At 38.6% G+C, this 25,324-nt stretch overlaps 2 protein-coding genes across 2 annotated transcripts; one reads left to right on the top strand and one right to left on the bottom strand.

Moving 5' to 3' along the window:
• Window positions 1–628: 628 nt before the first annotated feature.
• On the bottom strand, window positions 629–17,628 carry acaa2 (acetyl-CoA acyltransferase 2). Its single transcript, XM_061928241.1, has 10 exons — window positions 17,459–17,628; window positions 14,243–14,409; window positions 7,416–7,544; window positions 7,217–7,333; window positions 6,988–7,135; window positions 3,193–3,368; window positions 2,980–3,109; window positions 2,424–2,494; window positions 1,143–1,297; window positions 629–1,062 (listed from the first exon to the last, which is right to left on the bottom strand). Exons 1-10 carry the CDS (start codon window positions 17,472–17,474, stop codon window positions 981–983), a joined length of 1,191 nt encoding a protein of 396 aa, XP_061784225.1. The 5' UTR covers window positions 17,475–17,628; the 3' UTR covers window positions 629–980.
• Window positions 17,629–17,778: 150 nt separating this feature from the next.
• mrpl40 (mitochondrial ribosomal protein L40) lies at window positions 17,779–23,471 on the top strand. The gene is made up of 5 exons (XM_061928242.1): window positions 17,779–17,965; window positions 18,096–18,176; window positions 20,306–20,464; window positions 22,957–23,038; window positions 23,103–23,471. The coding sequence occupies exons 1-5, from the start codon at window positions 17,904–17,906 to the stop codon at window positions 23,328–23,330; spliced, it is 612 nt and encodes a 203-aa protein (XP_061784226.1). The 5' UTR covers window positions 17,779–17,903; the 3' UTR covers window positions 23,331–23,471.
• The last annotated feature ends 1,853 nt before the right edge of the window (window positions 23,472–25,324 follow it).

The raw sequence follows: 25,324 nt of genomic DNA on the forward strand, positions 1-25,324 counted from the left end.
AATGCTTACACCTGTGCGTAATGGTGTTCATGATACATTCTGCTACCAATTCAATCTATTTACAGTCACCACTCATATGCTGATGAGCACATTCAATATATACTTTATTTTTGATGGACAAGTTATATTGTCAATGTAATGTAAATTAGCAACACTTTCCACAAACAATTTTTTTTTTGGCTCAAGGACGTAACAATAAATGCAATGAGTAAGCTTTTAAAAGCAATACAAACCAGCCACAAACATTACATTCTTTATCAGGTAAAATGTTCTATATTTACAGTATACCTGGAATGATACCCAAAGCGCATCACATTATACGTCACATTCATCCATTCACACAGTAATGGGTCTGAGGCTGCCATGCAAGTCGCTAACCACACCCCGTCGTGAGCAAGGGTGAAGTATCTTGTCACGACGGCCATGACTAGGATGGCGGAAGATGGAATCAAACCTGGAAACCTCAAGTTGCTGGCACAACTGCTCTACCACATGTGCCAGCTTAATATGAATGAAAATGTAAACTTTAAAGTTAATAAGACTCTAAGATAACTTACCTCTTAACCACAAGTTAACAACATTTTGAGGATTGATGCAACTTGTTATAAGTAAAAAACAACAACACATATTTTCCAAAAATTTAATTTATTCAGAAAATCTTGCAAAGAAATCTAAAACATGATTTGTTCTGCTTGTGTAAGAGGTGTTTCAAAAAATAACTGATGGTTCTAATGACGGAGTGGTTCAAATACATGAAGGCAAACATGTTTCTATACACACGTGTGCAGTCACACCCAAACTCATTCATTATTATAGATTTTCAAAATAAGGCAACACAGGACTACGTTAGTTGAAATATACCATCATAACAAATTGTAATGACGACACCACTCAACATTAAAGCCGTCCTTATATCACTGTATGTAATATGTGAGTGTGTACATGTGTGAATGACATTCCTCTTCTTAGGCAGCAAAAACTCAGCACTTTTCAAGGATGATGGCGATACCTTGGCCGCCTCCGATGCAAGCCGATCCCACGGCGTACTTGCCGCCTCGTCGCCTGTCACGAAAAAACATCAATCATTCATAGCGGGAGAAAATAACTCCTGACGGCGGAGCATATTCTCATGACCCAGCTACCTGAGCTCGTGAACCAGGTGAGCGGTGATGCGAGTCCCTGACGCTCCGAGAGGATGTCCGATGGCAATAGCGCCGCCGTTTACGTTGCTTTTTTCCGGATCCAGTCCGAGGGCCTTGGCAACGGCCAAGTACTGTGGGGCAAACGCCTCATTCACCTGTGGACAATCGAAGGACAATCGCGTTTACTTTCTTATAGGGTATTTACCTAAAACACAAAGAGCACGCGGCATACATTTGAAATGGCAGACAATTAAAGAGAGGCTGTTATGTCCAAAATGTAGAAAATTATCATATTGAACAACTTAATTGTCTGTTTGACCTAGGGCTGGGTGATATGGCCTTTTATTAATATCTCGATATTTTTAGGCCATGTCACGATACACGATATATATCTCGATATTTTGCCTTAGCCTTGAATGAACACTTGATGCATATAATCACAGCAATATGATGATTCTATGTGTCTACATTAATACATTCTTGTTCATACTTCATTAATATATGCTCATTTTTAAACTTTCATGCAGAGAGGGAAATCACAACTAAGTCAATTTACCAAAACTGTATTTATTAAAAAGTTATTAAGCAGTGGCACAAACATTCATGTCATTTCAAAACAGAAAGTGCAAGATTGTCGGAGACATTTTAAAACAAGCTATTAGTGCACTTTTGTGACTTTTGTAAGATGACATATCAAAACACTAAATTAAAGTGCACTTTTTTTACAGAACGCCACTACAATATTTCAAAACAAATAAAGTGCACTTTTGTGCATGATGTCACACAAGATATTTCAATAACTGTCAAATAAAAATGAGCTGCACAATAGGAAATCAAATAGTGTATGTCCTTCGCTATGTGGTAGGTTCCTGCGGACATTATCTCCTTCTTTTTTTGACATTTTTGATTATTTTTTATTTTTATTTATCTTTTTATTTTTATTTTTTATTTTTTTAATACACTGTAGTACTTTGAGGTTGTTTACTCAATGTAAAGTGCTTTTTACAAATAAAATCTATTATTATTATTATTATATATGTCGCAATATAGATTTTAGGCCATATTGCCCATCCCTAATCGGTGGTATTTTTGTTTTTCTAGACCACACACCCAGCGACTAGAGGAGACTCTGTTTAAATGAATAGGAGGTACAATGTTGGTCTGCGCTCTGGATTCTTCGTTAAGTACACCTGTATAACATTATCAGATGTTGTAAAAAAAAATGCCTTAAAAAGACAATAAACAGCATCAGGTATTTTAATGTCACAATATGTAACTGACCTCAACCAGGTCCATGTCACTTAGCGAGAGCCCAGCTTTTTTGAGAGCTTGAGTGACAGCTGGGACTGGGCCTGCAGGATTCAAAACAAATATATAAATATTATCCATCCATCCATCCATTTTCTACCGCTTATGCCCTTTGGGGTCGCGGGGGGCGCTGGAGCCTATCTCAGCTACAATCGGGCGGAAGGCGGGGTACACCCTGGACAAGTCGCCACCTCATCGCAGGGCCAACACAGATAGACAGACAACATTCACACTCACATCCACACACTAGGGCCAATTTTAGTGTTGCCAATCAACTTATCCCCAGGTGCATGTCTTTGGAAGTGGGAGGAAGCCGGAGTACCCGGAGGGAACCCACGCAGTCACGGGGAGGACATGCAAACTCCACACAGAAAGATCCCGAGCCCGGGATTGAACCCAAGACTACTCAGGACCTTCGTATTGTGAGGCAGATGCACTAACCCCTCTGCCACCGTGAAGCCCTATATAAATATTAGACAAATATAAATATTAATTCATGTTTAGCTCTATTCTTTACTAGGGAACTCACCGATTCCCATGATGCTCGGGTCGCAGCCCGACACATGATAGGCCACGATTCTTGCCAGTGGAGTGAGCTTGTGTTGACGGAGTGCATCCTCACTGGCGATCACCACTGCAGCAGCACCGTCAGACACACCCTGAAGAGGAGCAAAACATTTAGGTACAAAGCGTTTTAATATTTTATTTCAGTTTGAATAACATCTTTTAGAGGAGGACTGACTGAAGCGTTGGCAGGAGTAACAGTCCCTCCCTTTTTGAAGACGGTGGGCAGTTTGGCCATCTGCTCCATGGTGGTCTGAGGGCGAGGGTGTTCATCTTGAGCCATGGACACTTTGCCTTTCTTAGATTTTAAATCAACAGGAGCAATTTCTGCTGTGTAGTGACCAGCCTCTTGTGCTGACAGAGCACAAAAGATAACAAATCATTAGGGCCACATGGAAAAAGCAAGAAATGCCTTAAGAGAGAAAAAAAAGCCAGGAGATAAGTTGTAATAATTATTTTTTTTAAACTTTATTGTTACTTGTAAGTTTTTACGAAAAAAATAGTAAAATGCAGAAAAAATGTTATGTTCCAACTAGGGTTGTACGGTATACAGGTACCAATAAAGTACCGCGATACTAATTGATTGAAATCAGTACCATTCTTTCATCTGCGGCGATGAGTATAGAGCCGAGGCGCATCATGTTGAGTGTGTCAAAAACGCACACACAAAGTGCATACAAGCAATAACATCTTGGAGAGGAAGAATGTAAAAAAAACCAGCAATTCTACTGGTTAATAAAGAGGGTGTGTGAAGCGCAGTATGGAGATATTTGGGCTTCAAAACTAACGATAAAGGTGACACTTTAAACAAGGAAGCGCTTTAAAACACGCCTCGCCAAATGTGGCGATTAGTATTACCACTTTTGCTTCAAACATAGGTAAACATTGAAATAATAATCATTCAGATCTGCACAAGAAGTTATAAAGAGTGACAGGTAATAATGTACCTTATTTTCCGCACCATAAGCCGCCCCGTGTTATAAGCCGCGCCTTCAATGAACGGCATATTTCAAAACTTTGTCCACCTATAAGCCGCCCCGTGTTATAAGCCGCATCTAACTGCGCTACAGGGAATGTCAAAAAAACAGTCAGATAGGTCAGTTAAACTTTAATAATATATTAAAAACCAGCGTTCTAACAACTCTGTTCACTCCCAAAATGTACGGTAATGTGCAATCACAAACATAGTAAAATTCAAAATAGTGCAGAGCAATAGCAATAACTTAATGTTGCTCGAACATTAATGTCACAACACACAAAATAAACATAACACTCACTTTCTGAAGTTATTCTTCATTCATAAATCCCTCGAATTCTTCTCCTACGGTGTCCGAATTAAAAAGTTGGGCGAATTACGGGATCCAAAATGGCCGGCTCCGTCTCGTCGAAGTCATCAGAGTCAGTGTCGCTGTTGTTTTTCCAGCAGTTCCGTGAATCCTGCCTTCCGGAAAGCTCGGACCACAGTTGAGACCGAAATATCCGCCCAGGCATTTACGATCCACTGGCAGATGTTGGCGTATGTCGTCCGGCGCTGTCTCCCTGTCTTAGTGAATGTGTGTTCGCCTTCGGTCATCCATTGTTCCCACGCCGTTCGCAGTCATGCTTTAAATGCCTTGTTGACACCAATATCGAGCGGTTGGAGTTCTTTGGTTAATCCACCCGGAATGACGGCGAGTGTTGTATTTGTGTGCTTCACTTGTTTTTTGACACCATCTGTGATGTGGGCGCGCATGGAGTCGTATATCAACATGGACGGAGCTGCGTGAAAAAAGCCACCCGGCCTCTTCGCGTAAACTTCCCTTAACCACTCGCTCATCTTTTCTTCATCCATCCATCCCTTCGAGTTAGCTTTTATGATGACGCCGGCTGGAAAGTTCTCTTTTGGCAAGGTCTTCCTTTTGAATATCACCATGGGTGGAAGTTTCTGGCCATTAGCACGGCAAGCTAGAACCACAGTGTGTCGCTTAGTAGGAGCCATTTTGTGGTCTTTACAGATGTAAACACACAAAGGAAATGAAACGTAATACCCGCGCGCTTCTTCTTCTATGGGGGCGGGTGCTTACCTTGACGTAGAAGAAGAAGCACTTCCTCTTCTACGGGGAAAAAAGATGGTGGCTGTTTACCGTAGTTGCGAGACCTAAACTTTATGAAAATGAATCTTAATATTAATCCATATATAAAGCGCACCGGGTTATAAGCCGCACTGTCAGCTTTTGAGTAAATTTGTGGTTTTTAGGTGCGGCTAATAGTGCGGAAAATACGGTAGTTGTTAAACCTGTCCTGCTGTTCTGCGACGGTGCAGACTGTCGTCAAGGAGCACAGGGCAGACGTTCCCTTCAGGGTCGATGTTTTCGTCGGGAGTAACTCTTCACTTTACGATGGGTCTGCTAAGTTCCGCTTTTCGGTCAGAATTCGAGGCTGCCGATTTGTGACATTCTGGTTGCTTTATTATTAGTTTTGCAGGACACAACCAGACCCATTAATTTTTCTACTGCGCAGTGCATGCTCTACATCTCCCTTTCTTTACTCGCCCACTCACTCACTGACATCACTCAGACAACACGTTGCCATTCTCGCAAACACACATACACTACTCTCCTAAGTTAACCAGCTCCCCTGCTGTGCACATATAGATACATAACGTGTAGATACATAACGTGTAGATACATAACGTGTAGATACGTAGATGCGCACACAGCTGCTTGGATTGATGCCAAATATTAGCGGAGTTAGGACCGCCCATCTAACGTCAACTAGTGCAAGTAAAATGACTGAATTTGGTGACAAATTGCTACAATTTGTGTTTTATCTTTAACCTGTGTGTGCGTTTTAGCTGCTACATTGCTTATCTGGGTACATTTATCCATAGTTTTGATTTTAGCACTACTAATAATTATATTTTTCTTAAAACACAGACCAGGATTGGCAACCATAAATCATTAATAATTTAATATCATGTTAATAAAGCCTTTCTATTATATTCTAATCTAATTTTTGATTATGGAAAATTGTAAATAGTTATTTTAGTGCAACAAGAAAAACACAATGTGTTTAATGCCCTTTAATTTATATTTTAACCTTCTAAAATTGTTCTTTGAGTGTAATCGGAAAATTATGTTTATTGTATTGTAGGATTTTCTGTTAAAATAAAGCCAAAATTGAAATTTTTTCGTAGTTCCCTTTATTTGGAAAAGTGTCGAAAAGTATCGATATACATTTTGGTACCGGTACCAAATTATTGGTATCGGAACAACCCTAGTTCCAACAATAAAACTTTTTATTAGAAAAAAAGTCATAGTACATACAGTCATATTGTTACGATAAAAACATTTGTATTATGTAAAAAAATTACTGTACATCATCTTTAAATATTCAAAAACAAAATATGATCAAAACTAAATGTTTGCTTCCTGTGTTGTATTAACAATTTTAAATAATATATTTTATAACTAAAAAATAATCATATTAAATAAGAAATATATTTTAGAAAACAGTTATTTTATTTTATTAGTTAATATTTTTCATTTTCGGGAACATTTGATCTTGCCAAAAAAATCTTTAATATTAAGCAACAAAGTTGTAAGTTGTAATAAACAAAGTTGTATTATCTTTAGAAAAAAAGTTGTCGTTTTAGAAGAAGAAAAAATTCCAGATTATGCAAAAAAAAAAGTTGTATGGTTGTAATATGAGACAAAAGTCAAGTCACGAGAAAAAAAAGTTGTGATATGAGAATTAAATTGTTAAAAATAGAAATGTTATGCAATATATACATTAAAAAACTAATGTTAAGAGGAAACAGTTGTAATTGTAATTTAGCATATTATCACTAAATTCATATTATGATAATACAACTTCAGTCTTAAATGATTATTTTAGTATTTATTGTATTCTATATAGTATTTTATTCCTCTTCAATAACGATACTCGTTTGTACTGTGAGATGGGCATTGTGTGAGATGGCAGCTTCCCTTACCTGCTTTCCACTTTTGCTGAGTGTGATAAGCGTAGTTGTCACATTCCTCTCTTGTGATTTGATATTTCTCTGCCAGGTTTTCTGCTGTGATACCCATTGGGATTTTGATGTGCAGGTCAGTCAAACCCGCCCATAAAGTGTCCTCCAGCTGTCAATCACACCCAGGTAGGCTTAATAGAAAGGTAGCTTTTTTTTTTAAAGTGTACTAAGATGAGAAAGAAAATCAGACCTTGAGATCAAAACCAAACTTTGTACCAAATCGGATGTTGCGAACAGCGTAGGGCGCCTGGCTCATGCTCTCTGAACCACCACACAAGACCACCTCAGACTCCTTCAAACAGATTTCCTATAAAACACAAAAAGGCATGTGAAGAACGTTTTGAAAAAGGATTTGCGTCTTAGGTGCACATTCTTTGTTGCCATCTCACCTGAGCACCATTGATGATGGACTGGAAACCCGAGCCACACAGCCTATTGACAGTGAGAGCAGGCACTGGGACGGGAACGCCACACCTCAGACCAACATGGCGAGCGATGTAAGGGGCGTCAGCTGAACTCTAATAATGTTTATAGACCAATGTGAGATACATTATGAATATCATGATCTGATGAATGTGCCCCTATCATGCAAAAGTGACATGTATAATACTGTAAAACATGCCTTTAGGGCCAGTTTATGAACACCGGACGGTAGCAATCACCTTCCTCACTTGTTTGTTCCATTTTTTTAACTTACGGGTTTTCATGATGTCATTAAGAAAAAACTTCCCTCCTAATGGATCACCACTCACCCGACCGTAGGTTTCGCTACACATCTTACACATAAACAATTTGTTTTTCTTCAGCGAATAGGCTAACCTTGCATGATATTGCCGTTAAAATGTGACTGTATTGTTAGCTCACGTAGCTATGCTAATGTTTGTGTCTTCCTGCCCTACTCCTAAATGTTACATTGTCGTATGTAATATATGGCATCTATTATTTTGGACGAATGCAGAGTATTTGTAAAAAGTGTCTAAATAGCGCTTTTAGGGACACACACGCTGTCTGAGAGAGGTGTGGCGAAACAAAGCTCATTAGCAGGGGTCCACAAATTTTTTGACTCCGGGGCCGCATTGGGGTAAAACAATTTGGCTGGGGGCCGCGCTATATATATATATATACATATACATATATATATATATATATATATATATATATATATATATATATATATATATATATATATATATATATATATATATATATATATACAAAACCCGTTTCCATATGAGTTGGGAAATTGTGTTGGATGTAAATATAAACGGAATACAATGATTTGCAAATCCTTTTCAACCCATATTCAATTGAATGCACTACAAAGACAAGATATTTGATGTTCAAACTCATTAACTTTATTTTTTTTTTGCAAATAATAATTAACTTACAATTTCATGGCTGCAACACGTGCCAAAGTAGTTGGGAAAGGACATGTTTACCACTGTGTTACATGGCCTTTCCTTTTAACAGCACTCAGTAAACGTTTGGGAACTGAGGAGACAAATTTTTTAAGCTTCTCACGTAAAATTATTTCCCATTCTTGCTTGATGTACAGCTTAAGTTGTTCAACAGTCTCCATTGTGGTATTTTAGGCTTCATAATGCGCCACACATTTTCAATGGGAGACAGGTCTGGACTACAGGCAGGCCAATCTAGTACCCGCACTCTTTTACTATGAAGCCACGTTGATGTAACACGTGGCTTGGAATTGTCTTGCTGAAATAAGCAGAGGCGTCCATGGTAACGTTGCTTGGATGGCAACATATGTTGCTCCAAAACCTGTATGTACCTTTCAGTATTAATGGCGCCTTCACAGATGTGTAAGTTACCCATGTCTTGGGCACTAATACACCCCCATACCAACACAGATGCTGGCTTTTCAACTTTGCGCCTATAACAATCCGGATGGTTTTCCTCTTTGGTCCGGAGGACATGACGTCCACAGTTTCCAAAAACAATTTGAAATGTGGACTCGTCAGACCACAGAACACTTTTACACTTCGTATCAGTCCATCTTCGATGAGCTCAGGCCCAGCGAAGCCGACGGCGTTTCTGGGTGTTATTGATAAACGGTTTTCGCCTTGCATAGGAGAGTTTTAACTTGCATTTACAGATGTAGCGACCAACTGTAGTTACTGACAGTGGGTTTCTGAAGTGTTCCTGAGCCCATGTGGTGATATCCATTACAAACTGATGTCGCTTGTTGATGCAGTACAGCCTGAGGGATCGAAGGTCACGGGCTTAGCTGCTGATGTGCAGTGATTTCGCCAGATTCTCTGAACCCTTTGATGATATTACGGACCGTAGATGGTGAAATCCCTAAATTCCTTGCAATAGCTGGTTGAGAAAGATTTTCTTAAACTGTTCAACAATTTGCTCACGCATTTGTTGACAAAGTGGTGACCCTCGCCCCATCCTGGTTTGTAAATGACTGAGCATTTCATGGAATCTACTTTTATACCCAATCATGGCACCCACCTGTTCCCAATTTGCCTGTTCACCTGTGGGATGTTCCAAATAAGTGTTTGATGAGCATTCCTCAACTTTATCAGTATTTATTGCCACCTTTCCCAACTTCTTTGTCACATGTTGCTGGCATCAAATTCTAAAGTTAATGATTATTTGCAACAACAAAAAATGTTTATCAGTTTGAACATCAAATATGTTGTCTTTGTAGCATATTCAACTGAATATGGGTTGAAAATGATTTGCAAATCATTGAATTCCGTTTATATTTACAACTAACACAATTTCCCAACTCATATGGAAACGGGGTTTGTATATTATATGTAAATGTGTGTGTGTGTGTGTGTGTGTGTGTGTGTGTGTGTGTGTGTGTGTGTGTGTGTGTGTGTGTGTGTGTATATATATATATATATATATATATATATATATATATATATGTGTATTCATACATATATATTCTGTGTTGGCCCTGCGATGAGGTGGCGACTTGTCCAGGGTGTACCCCGCCTTCCGCCCGATTGTAGCTGAGATAGGCTCCGGCGCCCCCCGCGACCCCAAAAGGGAATAAGCGGTAGAAAATGGATGGATGGATGGATAGACAATATGATTTGCCTGAGTGGCTAGGAGACGGTAGAAAATGGACTAGTAAGGACAAATTTAAAAAAAACAACAACAAAAAAAAAAATATATATATATTTTTTTTTAACTTGGGACTTCCCGCGGGCCGAATTTTGGACGCTGGGGGGGGGGGCCGTATCCGGCCCGCGGGCCATAGTTTGGGGACCCCTGCTCATTAGCATTAAAGTACCAGTAGAGTGTAAAAACAAGTTGACTTTATATGCTTAATTGCGTTTCATTGTATCCAATAAACCATATCCAATTTCATTTACAATCCGCAAAGTATGTGAAAATACAGTCTGAACATCACAAAATGCCACAAATTCAGTCCGCTCAGAACGTCTTTGGTATTTTCCGGAGAGTGACGACACGTCACTGAAGTAACACTTCTGCATTCTGACCATAGTATCAGATCAGTCATATTGGAAGTACAAATTAGACAGAGATGTGCCGTACACATATGTTTTCATTTTTTTATGCATTCTTCCATCCATCCATCCATTTTCTACCGCTTGTCCCTTTTTGGGGTCGCGGGGGGTGCTGGAGCCTATCTCAGCCACATTCGGGTGGAAGGCGGCGTACACCCTGGACAAGTCGCCACCTCATCACAGGGCCAACACAGATAAACAGACAACATTCACACTCACATTCACACACTAGGGGCAATTTAGTGTTGCCAATCAACCTATCCCCAGGTGCATGTCTTTGGAGGTGAGAGGAAGCCGGAGTACCCGGAGGGAACCCACGCAGTCACGGGGAGAACATGCAAACTCCTAAGTCGTAAATAAATAAATACATAAACTGTCCATCAATTGGGGGGGGCTCTATTTCTCCCACAAAACCTTCTAAATAACCATCCAAAACCCACAAAAAATACTCTATTTACTTAGTGTGAACTGAATATTTATAATATTGTGCATCATGATTAATACTTCATATAAATGGGAAGATATGGACATCCTATCAGTCGTGATCGGAGTAAGAGCAGATGTTGTACAGTAAGCTTTCGTTTTATTACGTTTGTAGTTTGTATTTCTTGTTTAGCACGTAGCAATAACATGATGCTTTGTGTTTCACTAAAGCTGGCTCTATTGAACAGAGCTTCTAAAATGTGTAGGTCATCCTCATATTCAGGACCAACAATATAGGTTTCTGGATAATAGATTTTCCCAAAGTAATTATTGTTGGCTCTCACAAACTCTGCATGATTTGCATTGTTGTTGGTCACGCGATGATGTGTCTGGCTAGCTCATTATCTCTCAAAATGACTTGGGAATCTGTATGAGATTGATACTATTTTGATCATATCTATTCATTCGTAAACTTTGGAAGTCTTTTGGTGTCATACATCATATATATAATAAGATAATGGCTGCAATATAGAGGCAACTTGTTTTTCCACTCTACTGGTACTTTAAGGCCTTTTTTTTAACCTTTGGAATATTCTAAACTTAAATTTCATGAAGGAAGACTGGGCTTTTCTGCTTAGGCTGCTGCCCCCGCAACCCCAACTCAGATAAGCGATAGATGGTGATGGATGGATGAAAATTCTGTGACATCGCAAAGCATGTGAGGATAAATCAGGGTTTTAAGTAGGGTGAATTCCCATTGCCAATTAATGACTTTTATTGCCAATCACAAACGCCGATCCCCTCCGTGGCTGACATTGTATTTATTTTTAGTCCCCCGGCTGACAAGTGGCTGCAGCTAATTATGTACGGTATTTCCATTCACAGTGTGAAGCCGCTCGCCTAGGATAATATCAATCACCTCCAAATAAAGTGCATTTATTAGTATCTTAAGTATCATTAGCAAGTACCATTATCACTGGAGGCCGTGGCTAAACATGTTACACACAAAGAGCAAGCAGGAGCAAGTATGCTAATTGCTAATTGCTAAGCTAGCTTTAAAAACAACACCAAGAAATAAGTCCTTAGTAAACTTTAAGAAGTTTGGATGGAGCAAAAAGTAAGCAGATATCAGCGAAATTAACAAATGTTAAATAAGTATATATACAGTGTATATATATATATATATATATATATATATATATATATATATATATATATATATATATATATACATACATACATGTAAAAGCCAGTAAATTAGAATATTTTGAAAAACTTGATTTATTTCAGTAATTGCATTCAAAAGGTGTAACTTGTACATTATATTTATTCATTGCACACAGACTGATGCATTCAAATGTTTATTTCATTTAATTTTGATGATTTGAAGTGGCAACAAATGAAAATCCAAAATTCCGTGTGTCACAAAATTAGAATATATATACTTGCTGGTAGACGGCTGCGTTGACCCTGGATCTCAGGAAACAGAGTGGACCGACACCAGCAGATGACATGGCACCCCAAACCATCACTGATGGTGGAAACTTTACACTAGACTTCAGGCAACGTGGATCCTGTGCCTCTCCTGTCTTCCTCCAGACTCTGGGACCTCGATTTCCAAAGGAAATGCAACATTTGCATGGTTGGGTGATGGTTTGGGGTGCCATGTCATCTGCTGGTGTTGGTCCACTCTGTTTCCTGAGATCCAGGGTCAACGCAGCCGTCTACCAGCAAGTTTTAGAGCACTTCATGCTTCCTGCTGCTGACCTGCTCTATGGAGATGGAGATTTCAAGTTCCAACAGGATTGGCGCCTGCACACAGCGCAAAATCTACCCGTGCCTGGTTTACGGACCATGGTATTTCTGTTCTAAATTGGCCCGCCAACTCCCCTGACTTAGCCCCATAGAAAATCTGTGGGGTATTGTGAAAAGGAAGATGCAGAATGCCAGACCCAAAAACGCAGAAGAGTTGAAGGCCACTATCAGAGCAACCTGGGCTCTCACACCTGAGCAGTGCCAGAAACTCATCGACTCCATGCCACGCCGCATTAACGCAGTAATTGAGGCAAAAGGAGCTCCAACCAAGTATTGAGTATTGTACATGCTCATATTTTTCATTTTCATACTTTTCAGTTGGCCAACATTTCTAAAAATCCCTTTTTTGTATTAGCCTTAAGTAATATTCTAATTTTGTGACACACGGAATTTTGGATTTTCATTTGTTGCCACTTCAAATCATCAAAATTAAATGAAATAAACATTTGAATGCATCAGTCTGTGTGCAATGAATAAATATAATGTACAAGTTACACCTTTTGAATGCAATTACTGAAATAAATCAAGTTTTTCAAAATATTCTAATTTACTGGCTTTTACCTGTATATATATATATATATATATATATATATATATATATATATATATATATATATATATATATATATATATATATATCCATCCATCCATTTTCTACCGCTTATTCCCTTTGGGGTCGCGGGGGGCGCTGGAGCCTATCTCAGCTACAATCGGGCGGAAGGCGGGGTACACCCTGGACAAGTCGCCACCTCATCGCAGGGCCAACACAGATAGACAGACAACATTCACACTCACATCCACACACACTAGGGCCAATTTAGTGTTGCCAATCAACGTATCCCCAGGTGCATGTCTTTGGAAGTGGGAGGAAGCCGGAGTACCCGGAGGGAACCCACGCAGTCACGGGGATATATATATATATATATATATATATATATATAGAGAGAGAGAGAGGATAATATAACAACAACTGTTTATGTGTCAGCATCATCACAGTTAGTACACCACACGTAATAGGGCGGATTGATGCATACATTGGTGCTGTTGATACCAAGGGTAGTATCAGAATATGAGCAATACAGGAGTGATTATGTTGATATGTTTATTGTCTCAAAATATTTGTTTTTGTTTTTGTTTACAAACTCAGGTAATAATTCCCAGGACACCGATAATATTTTTTGTTTTGTTATTGTGTCCTATTGACTTTGTTTTGATCATTTGTATGAAATAATAGAGAATAATAAACTAGTTTAAATATTGTGTTGATAGCACTCACCAAATACATTAAAAAAAAAAGATCAGTTAAGACATGTGGTCGGTATCTGCATTGGTATCAGACGATCTCAATCATTGATGATTGTATTGCAATCAGAGAGCAAAGGAGAAATGTGATCAATTATCTGTGTTCCAATCCAAACAGTCTAAAAAAAACGCTGAAAATAGTAGAATGTTATTATTTTAAATACCTGCATGACGTTGCCCATGATGACACTGTTTATGAGCTCGGGTGCCACACCTCCTGCAGCCAATGCAGCTTTGGCTGCATGCTCGGCCAGGTCTGTTGCACTGTGGTCCTTCAGAACACCCCCATAGGTACCAAATGGAGTGCGCTTGGCTGCTACTACAAATACGCCTGAGAAGAGGACATTGGACGAGGCAATATGTATTATTTATAATTTGCATTAAAAAAAAAAACCTGCATATCATAAGTCAAGCACAGCGAAAGCAGAGGTGGAGGACAGGTCATGTTTGAGGTCAATGAAAGCCTTTTCAGCCTCTGTGGACCACTGGAGGGCGGCATTAGGGTTGCGGACCCCATAGCGATGTCGACTGACCCTTACAGCAATAGCGACCCTACATTTTATGCAAAATATTCGATATGGGGAAAGCCACAAAATATGCTTATACATATTGACACAAATATAAGAAAAACACCAACCTTTTGACCAGAGGTGTGGACTCGAGTCACATGACTTGGACTCGAGTCAGACTCGAGTCATGAATTTGATGACTTTAGACTCGACTTGACAAAATGTAAAAAGACTTGCAACTCGACTTAGACTTTAACATCAATGACTTGTGACTTCACTTGGACTTGAGCCTTTTGAATTGACATGACTTGACATGACTTGCTACTTTCCCCAAAACCCAAAGATGAAAAAGTTATTCGGGAGCGCTCCGTATTTTTCATTGTGTACTTGTCTATCAGCGTTGCGTGTGTCAGCTGGTGTGCTCTCAGTACAACAGCCAATCAAATTAGATCTACTTTGTTTTCATCACACAGCATTCATCCAATCAAATTGCAGGACAACCAACGAAGAAGACATGTCCAAACCACACGCCAGTGAACAAAAAATGATACCTAAAATAATTTTGTTTGGGTATAAAAATTACGAGGTGGTCAACACAAAACGGTTTGCAGTATGCAACACATGCGGTTCGAAAATTACTGATGGAGAGGCAACAACTTCCAACTTCGTCCAGCATTTGAAGTTGCACAAAGAACGTAAGTTTTGAATGTAAGATAACGTTTATTGGCTAAGTAACGTGACTTTTATTTTCTGTGTAGTTAAATCAGTGAGGCTGTAAACTCACTGCTAACGTTATAACGTTATTGCAAACACGGGAATCTGTTGCAGTTCACTACCTTATTCATACTTTTTATTCAGTGATTTTTTTTTAAGCAGGGTTACGTTAGTCACGTTAGACGGCGGTCAGCAGCACCGCGTATTTTAGCCACCTAAAAAAAGACAAAAATAGTAAAATAAAGGTCAGTTAAAATGTATACTATATTATGAATATGTGTACCGTTTTAGCTAGCTTTCTGACATACTGTTGGTTGTTTACCTCAGTGGTCACCAACCACCGGGCCGCGGCCCGGTACTGGTCCGTGGATCGATTGGTATCGGGCCGCACAAGAATTTTTTTATTTTTTAAATTTATTAAATCAACATAAAAAACACAAGATACACTTACAAGTAGTGCACCAACCCAAAACAACTCTCTCCCCCCTTTTGTTCTGGGCATTGAACATGAAGACTCTTCCTTCACTGTTCCGAGTGGCCATGAGAGTCTTGGCAGTGCCTGCCTCCAGTGCTCCAGTGGAGCGAGTTTTCAGCCATGGTGGCATCATACTACGCCCCCATCGTGCACAAATGACTGACAGACTCTTGGCTAATTTGGTCTTTTGCAAATGCAATGCAGCATAGGGCCCTGACATATAAAAAGTACAACTTTTTTGTTATGTTCACGTATATGTCATGTTTTTTCAATGTTAACACTTTTGTACAAATAAGTACATTTGCACTTTATTTTTCAATGTGTTTGTTCTGTAAAGGAATGAGTTAATGTTTAAAATGACTGGTTAATAGTGCTATTATAAAGTGCAATGTCAGCACAATTTTCTTTCCTGCAATTTAAAATGCACTTGTTTTAATAAATAAATACAGCGTTTGAAAAGCATACACAATCTGTGTTAATATATTAGTCTGTGGTTAAAAGGACTTGAAAGGACTCGAAACTCAAAATGCAGGACTTAGGACTTGACTTGAGACTTTCCAGTCTTGACTTTGGACTTGACTCGGGGCTTGCCTGTCTTGACTCGGGACTTGACTCGGACTTGAGGGCAAAGACTTGAGACTTACTTGTGACTTGCAAAACAATGACTTGGTCCCACCTCTGCTTATGACGGATGCTTTTGCAATGATAATTTGATCTTTCACAACACCTAGTGGCCACAATAATTCATTAAGTCAAGCTCATGGCGCAGAACGTTGAATGATGCGGACACGTTTGTTACTGGATACTTTCTGTCAGACTTCCGTTTTGGAGACTTTGTGTATGTAATAAGCAACTATAAATATTAGACATGCTTAAATGTGCTATTTTAGCTTAGCTGTTGTGTAGCTGCTAGCTCATCGTTGCCTACAGCAGGGGTGTCCAAAGTGCAGCCCATAGCCATGTTTTTAACAATTATCTTAATTATATCCCAACACCATCTTCACGTGATATGCCTTAACCTGGCCTCACAATAATTCATTAAGTCAAGCTCATTGCGCAGAAAGTTGAATGATGTGGACACGTTTGTTACTGGATACTTTCTATCAGACTTTTGTTTTGGAGACTTTGTGTACGTATATCATGAATTGATTAACGTGGACCCCGACTTAAACAAGTTGAAAAACTTATTCGGGTGTTAACATTTAGTGGTCAATTGTAAGGAATATGTACTGTACTGTGCAATCTACTAATAAAAGTCTCAATCAATCAATGAAAACGTTATAATATCGTGAGCTTGCCATTATATTTACACTTTTTATTGTTAGCAAATTCACGTTTGCCTTCCTTTTCAACGTGATTATATATGACATAGTGAATGTGTTTGGTAGTTATAGCTACCTCTGTTAACACCATGACATCACTAATAACAAGTGGTTGCTCATCTGCGTGGTTAAATGAGGTACAGTGGTGCTATAGTGCATACACGTCGTTCTTTTAAAAAATGAATCATAAAATTACACACAAATATAGTAATGTGTACTTTATATTGTGGTTTAGTTTGTTTGATAAGACTATGACGCTACATTATCACACGAACTGTCAAAATGTACTTTAAACCATAGCCTGGTTCTGCAATGCCGGTTTATTTGACATTGATTTGAATTGAAAACATATTTACTTACCTCTGAGGAGTGCCATGGTGACTATTACAAAGTGAAAGAATCAAACTTTTCACCTATTTATTCTCCTGGAGCGTCAAACTCTCCTTGCGGGCATAAAAGACAAATGTTGAGTGCGACCTTTCCCCTCAATCGTGTGGTCGTCTATCTTACTATTTGCAACGGATGATTCGCTACGAATGTTACCATAAAAATATGCAAATATACTATAGTCTTTTAATATATGCATCAATAAATAACTTTTTTTTTTTTTTACAGCCCATAGGAAGATAAATACATTTCTTTTTTTAAGTTTAAGCAAAATACACGAATGTGCTTCAAGGAAATGAAGCGCGACCGGGCGAGTGTTTCATGAGTCATCAAACTGCGCCGCGTCTTTGCGCAGCAAAGTGATGCTAGCACATGTGAACCTTTCTCTATTTTTTATAGTTTCACTAAATTAACAAACATGTCTGTAGTTGCATTTCGCTGTATTAGTAGGATTTTATCCCGACAGACTGCTCCAAGAAGGTAGGTTTTTAAATAGGAGACGAAATTTGATGTAGCTTACAACATGCTAGCCTTGCGTCTAAAGGTTATTCAATGGTCAAATAGATATGTTTGTTTTTTCTTAATGTTTTGTGTTTTTGTGCGACTTTAGTTTTGTGTCAATAGAAAATGCAGGTGTTCAGAATCCTTGGTTTTCTGGAGCAATGACAATAAGGACGTCTGCTCCTCTCAGGTAAGAGAATAATTTACTACTCTGACCCAGAGAACACTTAGTCAATATTCTGTTATATAAGGACAAGCGGTAGAAAATGGATGGATGGAGTAGTCATTCTTAATTAGCGTCTAAAAAAACGTTTGATAACGATTGGAATCATGCAGAAAATACATTTATGACAGAGTTTATTAAAAAAATATTTAATTTATAGGGGTGTAACGTTTCGTTTTAACAACGATTCAATTCAATTCAGAATTTGTGGTTGGCGATACGATTCAGGGATGATATATATTTTATACGAGATGAAATCAATTCAGTAACTTTTTAGCAAAAAATAAATCAAGCAGTTTGACTGTGAAGTAATCACTGGTCAGTGGACACTGCAGGTCAAGTTTCTCTTATTCCTGTTATTTCTTGAAAGGGAATTAGGTATATATATTAGTAATGGATACAAATAAGCGGCTTTTGCAATCGTGCCGTGGCTGAAAGTTTTTGTGTTGTAATTTATGATACTGTCTTAGACTTACACTTAGACACACTTTATTGATCCACAAGGGAAATTGTTCTTCCTTTTGTTCTGTCTTGCGGCATTTTGCGGCTTTTATAACCTTTCTTGATCACCGTAGGTATCCGCCTTTTTTATTTTTATGACACCACAGATGCGCAAAGAGACTTAACTCCTTAAACGAAAAATTATTTAGCCTAAGCCACCGTGTCAGCCACACTAAACCATCGTTTAAGGTCCCCCTCCTTGGATAATTTTTTACACGGGTATTTCTTGAATCTCCGGCTCTTAGCTTTGTATTGACTCATTGATCATTTACAAACTGAGTTCGGAGAGGCAGTGAAGTCAGAAAGACCACGCCCCACACAGGAAGTGACGTCAGAAAGGACGCGCCACAGCCAGCTTCATAACAACCGGAGCTAACCACTGGAAAGATGGAGGCGAGTCATCCAGACATGCCCGTGTTTCTCCTTCTTCTACAAGTACAGACGCTTGTGGAAATCACACATGAATACGTTAAGTGGTGGAAACGCGCGATTTCGGATACTACACATCTCAGACGGCTAGAGAACTTTTGAATGTCGAGGTCAGCTGTGATTCTACTTACCGAAAAACCATGTCCATTTGTCGAAGGAGAGACAACGAGAATGCGGGCTCACGTGGATGTGATAAAAAAGGTAGCGTGTGCTTTGTATTACCTGGCCGTCGAGTGAAGACTACGGAAAAACAGTGAATGCTTTTGGACTGGCAAAGCAGACTGTATCAGTTATTGTCCGCCATGTATGTCGCGGACTCGACGTCTAGGTCCAGAATATATAAAGTCACCAAAAACGAATGTACAATGAAGGTGAAGGCGAAAGAGTGAGGAGTGTCCTGACCAGATATCTTGATCCCCAGTTTGATTGTTGTAAAATGTTCTTCGTCACATTATTTACTTTTACATGTCCATTAAAGAGTTGATTAATTTATAATGTCTCAGGTGTGATTCACTACAATAGGGCCCCACAGCACACTGGATACCAGTTAATTGAAATACCACAACACTGGATATTGTTTAGATAATTTAAATTTAATTTAAGAACTTGCACACAAAGCAACACTGGAGGTGACTATGACGTGCGCATTTTCTGCGCTTGCGTACCAGGTCGCGTTGCGCCGGCGGACGGGGGGGGGGGGTCTTAAAATGACCATTGTGTGTGTGGACAAGGATAAGGTTAGGTGGGATTTACCCTGGATAAACTTAGCCGGCTTAGTGTAGAAGGGGCCTTAACGTTAAATGTCCTTATCGTCCAAAGTGCTAAACTATATATAAAAAAGTCTTCCATTCTTAAATCCAATTTTTTTCCTTTTTCTGGTATCAATAAATTAGATTGATTCCCTCTTAAAATGATCTTTGATCAATACCTATCACCCAGAAGGCCAGCTTGCTGAGCACAGATCAATTTTACTTGAAATTTAGGAATACAAATTTGTCTTTCGATCAATCGTTACGCTCCTATTATTTTATGTGATGGTTATTCGTTTGTATATTGTGTATAATAATAATGCCCAGTTTTGTATTTAATACTAATGAACTATTAACAGGATTATTATTGTGATCATATTTTTGAATAAATGCACAAGTCGTTTTTTTTTTTTTAAGTGCTGAGCCCAAAAAGAAGAAGAAGAGAGTGGACCCCAAAAGAGAGTTTTTGGTGAAGGAGAGGTTAAAGAAAAAACTGAAGAAACTGGAGAAAGTTCCGCCCGAGCTCATTCCCATCGAGGATTTCATGACTCCAATCAAATGTTTGGATGAGACAAGGTGGGTTTTTCTTTTCTTTTTATTGTTTTGCTGATACCTGCAGCAGATCTCACTTTCACTTTGTCAGGTGACTTGGCGGCTTTAAATTGTGCTGATAGGATGAATTATATCTAACAAATAGTGTCAAATGTTCATATTAGTCTTTGACGTATCAGAAGTGTGTTTATGATATGTATACGTTGCAATGTTTGTTTTATTTTTAGGATAGATTTGACAATGTTTTCTATCTACAAACCCTGTTTCCATATGAGTTGGGAAATTGTGTTAGATGTAAATATAAACGGAATACAATGATTTGCAAATCATTTTCAACCCATATTCAGTTGAATATGCTACAAAGACAACATATTTGATGTTCAAACTGATAAACTTTTTTTTTTTTGCAAATAATCATTAACTTTAGAATTTGATGCCAGCAACACGTGACAAAGAAGTTGGGAAAGGTGGCAATAAATACTGATAAAGTTGAGGAATGCTCATCAAACACTTATTTGGAACATCCCACAGGTGAACAGGCAAATTGGGAACAGGTGGGTGCCATGATTGGGTATAAAAGTAGATTCCATGAAATGCTCAGTCATTCACAAACAAGGATGGGGCGAGGGTCACCACTTTGTCAACAAATGCGTGAGCAAATTGTTGAACAGTTTAAGAAAAACCTTTCTCAACCAGCTATTGCAAGGAATTTAGGGATTTCACCATCTACGGTCCGTAATACCATCAAATGGTTCAGAGAATCTGGAGAAATCACTGCACGTAAGCAGCTATGCCTGTGACCTTCAATCCCTCAGGCTGTACAGCATCAACAAGTGACATCAGTGTGTAAAGGATATCACCACATGGGCTCAGGAACACTTCAGAAACCCACTGTCAGTAACTACAGTTGGTCGCTACATCTGTAAGTGCGAGTTAAAACTCTCCTATGCAAGGCAAAAACCGTTTATCAACAACACCCAGAAACGCCGTCGGCTTCGTTGGGCCTGAGCTCATCTAAGATGGACTGATACAAAGCGGAAAAGTGTTCTGTGGTCTGAGGAGTCCAAATTTCAAATAGTTTTTGGAAACTGTGGACGTCGTGTCCTCCGGACTAAAGAGGAAAAGAACCATCCGGATTGTTATAGGCGCAAAGTTGAAAAGCCAGCATCTGTGATGGTATGGGGGTGTATTAGTGCCCAAGACATGGGTAACTTACACATCTGTGAAGGCGCCATTAATGCTGAAAGGTACATACAGGTTTTGGAGCAACATATGTTGCCATCCAAGCAACGTTACCATGGACGCCCCTGCTTATTTCAGCAAGACAATGCCAAGCCACGTGTTACATCAACGTGGCTTCATAGTAAAAGAGTGCGGGTACTAGACTGGCCTGCCTGTAGTCCAGACCTGTCTCCCATTGAAAATGTGTGGCGCATTATGAAGCCTAAAATACCACAACGGAGACCCCCGGACTGTTGAACAACTTAAGCTGTACATGTGCCCTTTCCTAACTACTTTGGCATGTGTTACAGCCTTAAAATTCTAAGTTAATTATTATTTGCAAAAAAAATAAATATTTATGAGTTTGAACATCAAATATGTTGTCTTTGTAGTGCATTCAACTGAATATGGGTTGAAAAGGATTTGCAAATCATTGTATTCCGTTAATATTTACATCTAACACAATTTCCCAACTCATATGGAAACGGGGTTTGTACATACAATATATACAACACGAGCCACGGGGAAATGGCGTCACTTCCTGGTGTGTTTTGACCCACATCAAGCTGACTTTATATTAAAATACCACATCTGTGCATTATTATAGTCATATATTACACTTACAATGAAGTGTACATTATAAATAAAATCAGAGCACACTTACAGTACATTTAGGAGAATGTTGTTTTAATCGCTGGTGTGTGTCATCTGTGCACATGCGCAACTGTCCCTGGGCAAAATGAAACTAAAACTTGTCAGTAAATAATGTCATGTTCTGTCATTAAATATGGTTTAAAACATGACATAATGTTGCACATTGATATACGAGACCGCTGTGATTGATAGCGGAGAAGCCAACATTTCCTCTTATTTCTGAGAAGTGTTTTATGAAGCTTAATGACTAATTGTGACAAATGTATTTGTTAAATCTGTTCTGTTAAACTACTATTGTGTTAACATATGCCAGCACTGTGATCAACGGTGCGGTTTTATTTCTTTTATATTATCTGCAGCAGAAGAAAAGCAAAAAGTTATTTGTTTTTTGATTAATTACTTTCTTTGGACCTGATTTATTTTAGTAAATAAAACAGACTACATTTGTTAGTCTGTTAAAAACAATTTTAAAGCCATTTTTGGCTTATCTTTATAATAATGCAGTGAATTTTGAAAACCCCTTAATGTGAGGACTTTTCTCAGCAAGATTTAAAAGAGATTAATTACAGATCATTATTAATCATTACATTTTCTCAATGGCTGGACAGCATTAATAATTATACTTTGTTTTCCCTGCAAAGGGTACGCGCTGCTCCAAAGCTGTCCTTTGATACAAGTGAAGAACGAGCTCTGTTGCTGAAGAAGTGGAGCCATTACAAACATGTAATACCTCTTCCAAATTTCATTTATCTGGAGGCTGCATTTGACACGCTGGTCTGTGTTACAGGAGCAGCATTTGGCTGAAGTACAGGCGACAAAGCTGGCACTGCAAGCACAGATGGAGGCGCTGGAAGAACTCAAGGCTGAATCTGAGGAGCTTTATCAGGCTGCACTGACACCAGACCTCCAAATGTTCCCTTTCACTTACGAGGGTCCCGCTTACACACCGCCGAATACCACGTACGACGCGCCTGATGGGAAGTACAACGACATCACCAAAGTCTACACACAGTGATGGGGTGTGTAAAAAGATGTTTGTGCGCCTCCTGTTTTTGTCTATTTTTGTTTTGTTTTCTGGAAAAAAAACAAGCGTTACCTTGAATCAAGTGTGAGAACATGTCAAATATACAATAAATGTACGTATTTTAAACAAAAACACGAACAGTTTGATTGGATTTGTTGAAAATATGAATCACAAAAGTGAAGACCATTGTGGAAATCTTGACATAAATTGTACTTTTAGACTATTTACAGAAAGTACTTTGCAAGGCCGTAAACTACTGTTGTTGTTCCATACATTCTTTCATGCTACTTCAATGCTCAAAAATTAATTTTTGAATACACACTTTCAGATTACAGCCACTATATACACTGAATATGCTAAGTTACAATACGCAGTGATGGGCAGTAACAAGCGACATGTAGCTAAGCTACGTAGCGTAACTACCTTTTCCGGTAGCTTTTCCTGTAGTTCAGCTACTTTTAGACCCATGTAGCCAGGTAACTTAAAGTTACAAGCGCCAAAGAGAGGAAATGGACTGCGAATCCAGGCCAAAAAAAAAAATGAAGAAAATACAATGACCTGGGTGAATGAGAACATCCATACGATTGGTTGGTGTTCGTATGATGAATAACAATTGGCTATGGTCAGGACGAAACATTACAGACTAGCCAATCAGAGGCAAGATAAGGCTTGTCATCAAAACTAGTAAGCAAAATCATAACAGTCCCACACTCATGTCACATGACGACGAGGGAGTCGGAGACAGAGGAATGCTTCAAGCTGACTCAAAACAAAAAACATACTTGAAAATGGCAAAAGATTTCTGCCATTTTCAGGAAACCCACAATAATGCGTGTGCCTGTAGCGTGTTACTTAGTAACGCGTTAGTCTCATATGACGTCTTTTTTCATTAACGACAAATCTAACGCATTACTGTTTCTAAACCAGTAGTCTGATTAAAGTTTATTGAACCCAAGTCACGTGCGTTACAATTTTTTTTGTTGTAATTTTCCCTCATAAAAATAAATGTTATTTCTTCTTGCGGTCTTGGAAAGTGACGTCACGTAAGTGACAAGTCACGTCAGCATGAGGATAACACTAATGTGGATCTACTGATCCACAATAGAGCGCAACAAGGCTGCATCGGTTTACAAAAATGAAGAACATTTTCATAAAGTATAACTCTCCAATCTCATCGAGTGCTCCTGTGGAACGGCTTTTCAGTCTGGGAGGTTTGGTCTTCCTGCCAAAAAGGAATAGATTTTCTGACAAGAGGTTTGAGAGGCTTTTGTTAATGAGGTACAACCACTGGTTTACTCGCCCCATGCCCCTCTTTGACTCATAACTTGATTATAACAATAGAACAATTAGAGGTAACGTGGTGTTTTACACGGTTTTGTAAAACCACGCCTCGCTGCTCTGATGTTGTGAACAACAGGTTCAATGTTCATAAGTTAAAAATAATTTAATAGTTACATTTGTATTTGTAGGTTTTGCCATTGCAGTCTTAAGTCAGATAAAAATAAAAATAAATTATAAAAAAACAATTTATGTCAACTGCAGTAAAGAAAAACTGTCGTTATTTCTTTTATAGATAAAACAAGTATTTATGTGCAGTAAAGAAAGACAGTCATTTGTTTCTATGTAAAACAAGTATTTATGTTAAGTGCAGTGAAGAAAGACTGTCGTTATTAATTTTTTCATATGAAACAAATGTTTATCTTATGTGCAGTTGTTGATGTTAAAAAAAGTGATTATTGTCATTTTTATGTTGAGGCTGCGGGGGTAATGTCGGGAGCTGTATTGCTGAATGTAACTATTAAAGTAACTTATAATCTAACTTAGTTACCTTTAAAATCAACTAATCAGTAAAATAACTAAGCTACTTTCTAAAGGAGTAAGTCATTAATCAGATTAGTTTTTCAAGGTAACTGCGGCAACACTGGTCCTTGATCATATTTAGACAAATGTGTTTGGCAGAAGCCTTAGTTTTTAGTTTACTCTGT

This window comes from Nerophis lumbriciformis, linkage group LG33 (genome assembly GCF_033978685.3).
Source record: "Nerophis lumbriciformis linkage group LG33, RoL_Nlum_v2.1, whole genome shotgun sequence".
Lineage (NCBI taxonomy): Eukaryota > Metazoa > Chordata > Actinopteri > Syngnathiformes > Syngnathidae > Nerophis > Nerophis lumbriciformis.

Excerpts from the sequence above, each read along its gene's own strand:
- acaa2 (XM_061928241.1), bottom strand. Across the intron at positions 7,136-7,216 it reads AGTTTGGTTTTGATCTCAAG|CTGGAGGACACTTTATGGGC; the intron begins GTCTGATTTTCT and ends TGTGATTGACAG. Across the intron at positions 1,298-2,423 it reads GTGACATGGACCTGGTTGAG|GTGAATGAGGCGTTTGCCCC; the intron begins GTCAGTTACATA and ends GATTGTCCACAG.
- mrpl40 (XM_061928242.1), top strand. The coding sequence starts at position 17,904 with ATGTCTGTAGTTGCATTTCGCTGTATTAGTAGGATTTTATCCCGACAG. Across the intron at positions 20,465-22,956 it reads AAATGTTTGGATGAGACAAG|GGTACGCGCTGCTCCAAAGC; the intron begins GTGGGTTTTTCT and ends TTCCCTGCAAAG. Across the intron at positions 23,039-23,102 it reads AGTGGAGCCATTACAAACAT|GAGCAGCATTTGGCTGAAGT; the intron begins GTAATACCTCTT and ends TCTGTGTTACAG.